At 32.3% G+C, this 11,110-nt stretch overlaps 1 protein-coding gene across 2 annotated transcripts; it reads left to right on the top strand.

Moving 5' to 3' along the window:
• Nucleotides 1-216: 216 nt before the first annotated feature.
• LOC142523636 (uncharacterized) lies at nucleotides 217-4,575 on the top strand. 2 transcript variants are annotated; one of them, XM_075627343.1, is made up of 10 exons: nucleotides 217-355; nucleotides 1,071-1,180; nucleotides 1,375-1,443; nucleotides 1,578-2,306; nucleotides 2,387-3,155; nucleotides 3,230-3,319; nucleotides 3,395-3,496; nucleotides 3,725-3,877; nucleotides 3,966-4,231; nucleotides 4,306-4,575. In XM_075627343.1, exons 5-7 carry the CDS (start codon nucleotides 2,624-2,626, stop codon nucleotides 3,454-3,456), a joined length of 684 nt encoding a protein of 227 aa, XP_075483458.1. In that variant the 5' UTR covers nucleotides 217-355; nucleotides 1,071-1,180; nucleotides 1,375-1,443; nucleotides 1,578-2,306; nucleotides 2,387-2,623; the 3' UTR covers nucleotides 3,457-3,496; nucleotides 3,725-3,877; nucleotides 3,966-4,231; nucleotides 4,306-4,575. The 2 variants fall into 2 exon arrangements, with proteins under 2 accessions (XP_075483458.1, XP_075483459.1); XM_075627344.1 differs by lacking the exon at nucleotides 217-355 and having other exon boundaries at nucleotides 685-1,180; nucleotides 4,016-4,231.
• The last annotated feature ends 6,535 nt before the right edge of the window (nucleotides 4,576-11,110 follow it).

Genomic DNA, 11,110 nt, shown 5'->3' with positions numbered 1-11,110 from the left:
TAGAAAAAGAATATCAGAGATGGTTGCACAAAATATTTGGGGGAAAATTTAGGAAAATAGACTCCATCAAAAAGTCATTTACGAAAATAGTCCTCTCACTGCAAATGTCATTCTTGCTCCTCTTTAAATTATTATTTTAAATAATAAAAAACCTAATATATCACTTAATCGATAATCTCTATCACTTAATCGGTAATCTCCTCCCCAGCTCCTCTTCTCTTTCCATTCGTTCTTGACCATTTCATCTTCCTTCATCTTTCTGCTGCCATTTCTAGGAAGTAAAGAAACCCTTCTTCAAGCCCGCCAAAGATGACACCAAACCACTGCGGCTGCCTCCTTTGCCAGATTGTTTCAGGTCTAAATCCCAGGTCCCATGATTTATAATCTTGCATGTTCTCTATCTTTCTGTGTTGCTTTGCCTCAGTTAATTTTCTTTATTCTGCTGCAATCATAACCACAGGCAGCCGCACAAAAAGCTACTTGTACGCATTGTATTGCATAAATATCTCGTTTGTTCTGTTGTGATATTTTTTATCTCACAAATATTTGATTTGTTAGGATATTCTATAAGATTGAAGAAAAAGATATATTTAAATAAATTAGGCATATGCTTTAGTTGTATATTATTTTATAATTATGAGACAAGCAATATTTATTTTTCGGTGTTGATTGAAAATTTTTAGGAAGTGAGGCAGCAAAGAAAGCATGTTGCATTATAATTGAATGATGTTCTTTCTGTTTTTCGATGATTCGATTATTTAGGTGGAGATTTTTTTTAATAGTGAGTGGTTTTGAGTTAGTAAGAAAAAAATATTTCATAACACGTTTGATAGGTTGCTGAGGTGATTGGGTTAATAAATTTCCCAATTTGAACTTGACAGCTCCAGAAAAGAAGAAATAAGAGAGAATGGATACTATAAGAGAGAATGAACTTGATACAATATCAATAGCAATTCATATTAGTTAAATAATGATTTAAAACAAAAGTTTACATATTGTTATTAAGTATAGCATAATTCTTTTGTTATTGGAACAACTTTCATAAATTTAACGAAATTTTGTTATTTCAGTTTTTGGATGGATTAAGTATACTATCCATGTCTATATCCAACTAAAGGCATCAACAAACTGAAATTCCTAAAGGAGAAAAAAATCGGAGATGGTTGCACACAAGATTTAGGTATGTTCATTATTGCTCTAGAAATTTCATGCATTTTAACATATTCAGTTTGTTAATGAATTAACCAATAAGCATGTCTGTAGATTAAAATGATTGAGTTGTTGATATTATTGATTGAATTTGTCTCAATCTTTTAATATCAAAGATTTCATGTAATCTATGAATTTTGAAGTTGATTATTTTTTTCGATCAAGATCTCTTCTCTTTGAAACTTCTTATTGGTAGAACGAAGAATGTCGGAGATTGTTGCACAAAAGATTTGGGTATGTTCATTTTTGTTTTGAAAAATATTTATTTTTTGTATTGCTCTTTAAATTTCATATAAATTTCATGAATTTCACATAATTGAGTATTTAATTTATTGATACTACTAGTTTACTTGATTAATTTTTTTCAGGTTAATCTTCAATCTCAACTTTCAGAGGAGAAGTATTTTAGTTGCAAGTTAAGTGTACATTCCAAATATAAAAAAGTCAGTGAATTTATATTAGATTGCTTGAATGAGCAGGACATGGACTTCATGGTTGAAAACACACAATTTGGCAATCTGATTAAGTATGCTGCGGATTATAATTTATCTAGTCAAATTTTATGGTTTATGGCGATGAGACAAGTGTATGCAACAGACGATGATGAAATATGGTTTGTTGTAAATGATAGACCAGTCAGGTTTTCTAGAATGGAGTATGCATTGATAACAGGGTTGGATTGTTCTGATAATTTTCCTGATGAAGTAGTAGAAGTTTCAGACTTTTGTGATAGATATTTTCAAGGTAGTGATAAAGTATCTGTGAATGAAGTTGAAATGAAGTTGAAGGATTTGAAAAGTGTGGATGAGTTGTTGAGTATAGAGAGAGTGAAGATGGCTTGTTTGTACTTCGTCTGTGGTGTACTATGACCTATAGCTCCAGTTAAGAATCCTCAAGTTGATAAAGAGATTTTTAGCCTGATTGATAATTTTGATGTTTTTAATAAGTACCCTTGGGGTACAATAGCTTTCAAAGGAGCTGTTTGTGATTTGAAGCTTGATTTGAAGAAAAAAGTTGTGTTGAGCAAAAAAGTAGAAAACGGTGAGTCTTCGAATAGTGGAACCCATGATATGGTTGGATTCATCAATCCTCTACAGGTAATTAAATTTTTTTTTGCATTTTTCCATATGATTAGAATATAGTTTATTATATGTGTTTTTATAATTTTTGAATTTAGATTCTTGCATACGAATGCGTTCGTGGTATTGGGGAGCGTTTTGCCAAACAAAGAGAAGGAGACAATACATCTCTTCCACGCATATGCCAATGGATTTCCAACAACTAGTCAAAAAAAGGATCTCCTAGATATATTGACATTTTAGATGCATCAAAGTGTGGTAAAAAGGTTAGTGTATTTAGCATATAATTTAGTTTTATTAATATATTTTCTATTTGTGTATTAATAATTTAAAATATGTTAAATTTACAGATTGTTAGGAGTATTTTTTCACCTACAGATCAAGAATCTATTGCTCCTTATATTAGAAATATTTTTATTGAATATTCTTGTACAAATTCTCATTTGTCCTATATTAATTCATTGTTGTTGGAGGGAAAATCTGTGTACTGCATTAAGAATCCCACTCTTTGTGAATCTAAAGAGACCATTCAATCCAAAGAAGAAGTCCATGAAAGGAAACTTTGTCCCAAAAATAAGTCAAAGAGGTCTTCTAAACTTTGTCCAGCCAAGAAAGCACTAGAAAAACAATCCCATCAAGTCGAACGAGATGATGTCCTCGGCCAATCAGATACTAGTGGACAAGTTAAAGCTTTACAAGAGCACGTGGACATAAATTTTGTGGAGTTGAAAAATATGATTTCAAATTTGGATAACAAACTTGAACGTATAATGGAAGTTTTGAACATTTCAAGTTCATCCAAAAGACGTTTGGATGAACCAACCACTGTCTTTGCACAATCTAAGAAAAAGAAGAACTATGAAAAATGTAAGCTCTGTGAGTTTTAAAATGTTAGAGATAATTATTTATCTGATTATAATAATATGTTTTTTTAATTGTAGTTGAGCCAGGGACAACTGTTTCCAATCAAGGAGTGACTCTTGGGCAAGAAGCGATTGTTGAACCATTCATATCTCCTCTTACACATCTTGGTATATTTTCTTTTAAAGCCAAATTGTAGTATGCTTTTTTATTTCACTAATGATATTTAATTTGTTAAATCATAGATAACCCGGTCAAAGAGGTAACTTCTATCAATCGAGACTTGAATGAAGGAATGAGCCGATAGGAAAAAGTGTTTGATCCACTTAACAACGCCATCCATCATCGTACGCTTGATTTTCAAATTTTAATTTAAACATTTACATATTTTTATTTAACTTGATTTATTTATTGAATCGTAGATGAGCCACCTTCCACCAAACGACAACGATTTGGAGAACGGATTATTTTCTACGCACGATCCAAGAAAAAGAATAGTAATATGTGTTAAGTGTTTGTAAATTATATATTTGAAATAATCATTTATTTTATTATGATACAATACTTTATTTTAGTTGTAGGTGAGCCACAAAAGACCTCTATCGTTGAATGTGGTGATAAAGAAGCTGCATATGCTAGCCTAGTTGGTGCTGGTGATGTAGCAACTATGTTTGTTAACGATAAGCCATTACTACAGGAAATCACACCATCTCTCGTAGTTCACCAGGGTATGTGTTGTACTTTATTCTTATTTTTTTTGGAATTATGATTTGACGATATGTACTAGTATCTAAAACACATGCATTACATATGTAGATGCTCGAAAGAATACGAAATCTCAATTTTGTCGCTCTCCATATGTATAGTTACCCGAGACACCTGCTTTGGCAGCACTTGGTTATACCAGTCCTTACAATGGTTCATTTGAACCGGTGCAATGTGTTTCCATTAAGAAAGTATTGCCAACTGTTACTAAAGAAATAAGTAGATTGAATGATCTATTTAAAGCAGGTGTGTTTGGATCATATTACAAGTCGTGGTTTACGGACTTTCTCAATCCGAGGCACTGGCTTGATCAAAGCGTGAGTAGGATTTTGTGTTCTATTTATGTTCTAATCATAATATTATATATATAACATGCTTTCAACATGTGCAGCACATACAAGAGAGCATGTACGGTCTATCTGTGTTGCAGAAGACATACCCACATTTGGTAAAACAAGATGTTGCTATAATGGATCCATATTTTTCTCAAGATATAGTCTTCGCATATCGTAATGCTCCTGATGATTTTGAAAATAGCAAGTGGAAGAATTTATTTTGCTATGTTGATGGATATTGTCGTCGTTGGAGTTCAGTACCATGGGCAAATGCATCTTTCATAATGATTCCATTAAATTTGCATATACATTGGATAGCAGTTGTAGTGAACATGAAAGATGGAATCATTACTATGTATGAGTTCACTGATTGCAATCATAGTTGCTACACAGATGCTGAAATGAATGTTTATATTGAGCCGGTAGATGATGTAGTTCAACATCTTCTACATTATTGCAAGGTCAAGATTCCAGACATTTGGACAGTAGCACGGCCCAAAGATTTTCCGCAAAATGCCAGCAGGTATGTTTTTGAATTTTTGGATTTTTTTTTAAAAAATACACGATCTACAATATAATTTGAACTCGATATATTTTTATGAGTTTAAAATAATTTATTTTACAGTTCTGATTGCGGTGCATGGATGATCAAGACATTTGAGGTGGAGTTGTCTCAGCAGTCTCCATATTCATTGAATGATCATATTGTGAATTCATATAGAAAATATTTAGCAACATCTGTATGGTATGGTGAATGGATTTTATAAAGTTACAATGATTTTGTATGATGTGAGTCTCTCAGATTTATGTTGATGTGATGGTCTCTCAAATGTAATAGATTTGAAATGGGTTTGTCGAAGTGATGTATGGTTCAATGATGTTTTTTATGAATGATTTTGTGGCTGTGTTGGATTTTGTGGGTGTGTTGGACTGACTGAAATGCATGTTGCACCAACTGAAATAATTTATTAACCGACGAAACATATTCATTAACCGACTGATAAAACCCATTGAACCAACTGAAATATTTTATTAATCGACTGAAACATATGAATTAACCGACTGATAAAACCCACAGAACCAACTGAAATATTTTATTAATCGACTGAAACATATGAATTAACAGACTGATAAAACCCACAGAACCAATTGAAATATTTTTTAACCGACTATAACATATGCAATAACCGACCGATTAAACCCATTGAACTTACTGAAATATCATCCTTTTTTTGGGAAAATTGCACATACACGGACCCTGGGTAAGGGTCCGTGTAAGGGTCTGTGCCATTACGGCTGCCAAAAATTAAATACACGGACCCCAGGTAAGGAAAGTTGTAGTATTATATCTTAGCTATCTAATGGAAGAAACCTCATATCATTTGAATCAATATCCAAATATTTATGCTAAAATCCGTAACTACCGCCACAATTCGAACCAACCAAACAAACAAATACTTCAACAAACTTTCATTCCATGTTCTCATAATTATAATCATGCTTTTAAACATCATTAACATTAACATACCACACATACAAGCCATTAGAAATATTCGGGGTGTTACAATCTCCCCTCCTTATAAAAAATTCGTCCTCGAAATTTCAACTGAAATATATTCATTAACTGACTGATTAAACACATTGAACCAACTGAAATCTTTTAACAACCGATTGAAACATATGCTTTGACCGACTGGTTAAACACATTTAGTAAGTATACTCTATATATGATTGATTTGTTATGATCAATCGATGAGAATGTCATTTCAACTTTATAAATCATCTGACTCTCTGATAGACCATTAGAGTTATATGATATTTAATAACTATACTCTATATATAATTGATTTAGTAACTATAATCTATCGTACAGCTTTGATGGTGATTGAAGACGGAGTATTAAGTATGTTCAAGCGATTAGATGAGTTCAAGAATCCAAATGACCAAATATATTTTTTAACCGACTAAAATATATTCATTAACTGACTAATTAAACACATTGAACCAACTGAAATCTTTTAATAACCGACTGAAACATATGCTTTGACCGACTGATTAATCACAATAAACCAACTAAAGTTTCATTAACCGACTAAAATATGACATTTAGTAACTATACTCTATATATGATTGATTTGTTATGATCAATCGATGAGAATGTCATTTCAACTTTATAAATCATCTGACTCTCTGATAGACCATTAGAGTTATCTGATATTTAATAACTATACTTTATATGTGATTGATTTAGTAACTATACTCGATCGTACAACTTTGATGGTGATTGAAGACGGAGTATTAAGTATGTTCAAGCGATTAGATGAGTTCAAGAATCCAAATGTCCAAATATATTTTTTAACCGACTAAAATATATTCATCAACTGACTAATTAAACACATTGAACCAACTGAAATCTTTTAATAACCGACTGAAACATATGCTTTGACCGACTGATTAAACACACTAAACCAACTAAAGTTTCATTAACTGACTAAAATATGACATTTAGTAACTATACTCTATATATGATTGATTTCTAATGAGCAATCGATGAGAATGTCATTTCAACCTTATAAATCATCTGACTCTCTCATAGACCATTAGAGTTACATGACATTTAGTAACTATACTCTATATGTGATTGATTTGTTATACCCAATTAGGGTTGTATGGCATTTAGTAACTATACTCTAATATAACATACACTTTCAGTCGATTATACTGACTATCAGATAGACTATTAGAGTTATATGACATTTAGTAATTATACCGATTTATTTAGTAACTATATTCATTAATCGACTGATATTCTTGCATTAACCGACCGATATATTTTCATTAGCCGACCGATTTTACATTTGACCAACTGATATATTTACATTAACCAAATGATTAAACACGCTGAAGTGACTGAAATACATGGTATAACCGACCACAATGTATGGTATAACCGATCGAAATAAAGAGTGTATCCCACTGAAACGCTATACGTTAATTGAAATGAATGCTTTTAAACCAACTGATTTTAAACACTTTGAACCGACTGATATATTTGCATTAACTGACTGATTGAACAAATTGAACTGACTGAAATATATGCATTAACTGAATGATTAAACACTGAAATATATTTGCATTGAACCGATTGAAATATATTCAGCAACAGACTGATTAAAAACATTGAATCAACAGATATATATATATGTTTAACCGACTGATTAAACACATTGAACAGACCGAATATATATGCATTAAACCACTAAATGACAATTCAAATTATATCTGCATGCACAACCTGTTCATACAACAAACTCGACAAAAACTAATACACATCAGTCTGAAACACATTGAACTGACTGAACTACATACAATAACCGATTGATTAAACACATTGAACTGACTGAATATATATGCATTAAACCAGTAAATGACAATTCAAATTATATCTGCATGCACAACCTGTTCAAATAACAAACTTGACAAAAACTAATCAACATGCAAATACAACATCGTAAACAAAAAATGGAACAACTCGTCTACACATCAGTATGTCTCTTAGGGCATTTTTTTTGGCAATGGCCAGATTCATGACATACACCACATTTTTTAGTTCGCTTCCGACCAAACTCCTCAATAGAAGGAATTCTTTCCTTTTGTGTTCTACCACGTTTCCTCTTGACATCCGGGGGAAGTACATTGTATTTAAAATGATCTGGAATGTTCCATTCATTTGCAATGGGCACCGGATATATGTTATCAGCATAAGCCAGGGCCCACATTTGTGATAAGTAGTAGGGTGAGCAAAAGTCATACAAATCTAATTTTGCCCCATAAATTGCTGCAATTGCATGAGCGCATGGAATTTTATCAATTTGAAACACTCGACAACTACAAGATCTATCAGTTAAATTAACAACTTCATCCTTCCCATCACCGTATACTTGATACTCAAATGCATTGACTTGAGATGCTTTTAACCATTGTGACAGTGTAAAATTAGCTCTCAAGATAGCCTCTGTCGATGGAGTAAGTGTCGTCGTAGCTGAACCTGCTGCATTTCGATGCTTGTTGAACCACTTTGAAGTTAATTTATGAATTGCTCCAACAATGCTACAATAGGCATCTCTCTTTAGTCTTAAGTTTTGCATTTATTGATTCTACCCCATTTGTCGTCATTATATTGTATCTAGCACCAGGGGAATAAGCTCTAGACCATTTTTCAGGAGATGAATGCATTTCAATATACGATGCAATGTTGGAATACCTCTCTTTCAAACATCCGTACAATTCATCAAATTCAGACACTTTGTATGCATATGCTGTTTTCATAAACAAATCAATCCCACCTTTTCCGCCAGACACTCTTTTAAGTTTCTATGAAAGATGCCACGAGCAATGTACATGTGATGCATGCTCATATACAGTACGAACAACATTAATAATAGATATATGTCTGTCAGAAATGATTACCAAGTTAGGATCATCATTAATAAACTCTTTCAACTTCTGCAAAAACCAAGTCCATGAATCATCATTCTCAGAGTCAACGATGGCCCATGCTATAGGAAATTGATGAAAGTCACCATCTTGGGGTGTAGCAACAAGTAACAACCTCTATATTTGCATTTTAAAAATGTTCCATCGACGGATATAACTTTTCTCATTCTACAAAATCCATCGATGCATGTCCCGTATGCTAGAAACATATATTTAAATCTACCTGTTGAATCTGTCACCAAATCAGTTTTCGAGCCTCTGTTCACTTGTTCAATCATGTACAAATATGAAGGCATAATTCGATAACTCTATTCAGGACTACCAAGTAACTTATCCAAAGCAAGTTGTCTTCCCCTCCATGCTTTGAAGTAACTAATGTCAACACCTTTATTTTGCATCATTGTAATTATGGTTTTTGGTTCAGGAAAACTGAGTTGTCCTTTAAAATTTTCAACCAAAATCTTTGCTACAAAGTCTGATGTTGCTTGTCGATGCATTTTCCTCCGATATGAAAGGTCACAAGTATGTGTGTTATGATAAACACGTATAGAGAATCGTGATGAATTCTCTATTTGTGATGCACGTATTTTCCAACTGCAACTCATTGTAACACATCTAACATCATAAATTTTTTTGTTGGATTTTTGAACATCTATTTCAAAGGACGCATTTAAAAAAATCTTAAACAATTCTGTTTGAAATTCATCTTTACTCTCAAACTCTTGACCGACAAAAAAATTAGACAAATAAAGAATAAGTCACATTCCATTCAGCATCTCCTACTGTGGCTAATAATGTAGAATCTTGCACATCTTGTTCAGGATAAGAAAATTCAACTTGTGTATTATGTGTTGTACATAATGTAAGCTCTTCAACATGATTCTCTTCAACATGATTCTCTTCATTTACAAAAAATTCATTCTCAACAATTTCTGTTACCACATTATCAATACTTGTTATTTCATCCACCCCATTCTCATGCTCATTCATTTCATTGTCTAAGTCATTCTCAAAAAATACTCCATCAAAATATTCATCATATGTTCTCACATTACCTCCATATACTTCAGTTTCACAATTGTCAACCATCTCATCATTATGATCTCTACAAACTTCAAGATCTTTAGCATTGTTAGTTTTTTCATAACTTGTTTCAAAGCCACTTGTTTTGATAATTTCAACATGAAGCAAACGTCTAACATTTGAAACGCCAAAAGACAGATATGTTGTCAATGCTCTTGAGCTTTTTATATATATTGGCCTTGGATTACATGCCTCAAATTTCGGCAAGTTACTTAGCTTCAATACCATATCATGTCTATCCAAATGAAGTGTCTCAAAAATTGCATCTTCAACATCTTCAATACTTACATTACTATCATCAATAGATATAGCATGTCATCCCGAATTACTTCCATCACACCATGAATATTTATGTTCACCGTCAACCTTCCATTCACCATCAAAATTAATTAAGATTTGAATCATATCGCTGTCCACACAATCTGAAATCTGAAAAAAAGTATAAATAATGGATGTAAGGGAGTTGGAAATATATAACTATAACTGACTGATTGAATGATATTGACCGACTGCAATGCATAACTTAACCTACGAAAATAAATGTTTCAACCTACTGAATATGAACCGACTGACTGAATGATATTAAGCGACTGTGATATATGATTTAACCGATCGACCGACTGTAATATATGATTTAACCGACCGACTGAATGCTATTGATCGACTGAAATAAATGTTTTAACAAACTGAATGAGAAATCAAATTACTTGAGTAGCTGATAATCCACACACATGAAAACATAAATGGCCAAATAAAATACCTTATATTGATATTCCAATGATCCTATGAAAACACGTATGGCATGAGAATGAAAATGTCATTAATCTTTGATTATAATTTATATTTTTTTGGAGAAGAGAAAATGAAGAGGTTAAAAATGGGAGAAAAATGGGCAAGATGCGATGGAAGGAAGAAATGAAGAGAAGAGAGGAAGAGAGAGATGAGAACCTTACGTTGATTTGGGTGTTGTTTCTCAATTGGCCCACAAACCCTATTAATTAATATTTAGATTAACTATTAATTAATATTTTTATTAACTTTTAATTAAAGGAAGGCCTATTGACAAAAAAATCTATACGAGACTTTTGATCTTAAAATTTGTTGTGGGGAGGCCATATTTGCAAATGGCCCGTAAATTTGTATGTTATTATTTTGAAATATAACATGAAGTAATTACTAATTATTGTCCTTTTTACCGTTGGAACACAACCGTTGGACCAAACTCAGTAATGCAATTCGTGGTCCGAGGCTTTGCAGCTTTTACAGCTCAAAGGCGCTACT

Source organism: Primulina tabacum, chromosome 14 (genome assembly GCF_025594145.1).
Source record: "Primulina tabacum isolate GXHZ01 chromosome 14, ASM2559414v2, whole genome shotgun sequence".
In the NCBI taxonomy this organism is placed as follows: Eukaryota; Viridiplantae; Streptophyta; class Magnoliopsida; order Lamiales; family Gesneriaceae; genus Primulina; species Primulina tabacum.
The sequence above is the reverse complement of the archived record's forward strand: the minus strand, read 5'-3'. Positions and strand labels throughout refer to the sequence as shown.

Excerpts from the sequence above, each read along its gene's own strand:
- LOC142523636 (XM_075627343.1), top strand. The coding sequence starts at position 2,624 with ATGTTAAATTTACAGATTGTTAGGAGTATTTTTTCACCTACAGATCAA. Across the intron at positions 3,156-3,229 it reads AAAGAAGAACTATGAAAAAT|TTGAGCCAGGGACAACTGTT; the intron begins GTAAGCTCTGTG and ends TTTTAATTGTAG. Across the intron at positions 3,320-3,394 it reads ATCTCCTCTTACACATCTTG|ATAACCCGGTCAAAGAGGTA; the intron begins GTATATTTTCTT and ends GTTAAATCATAG.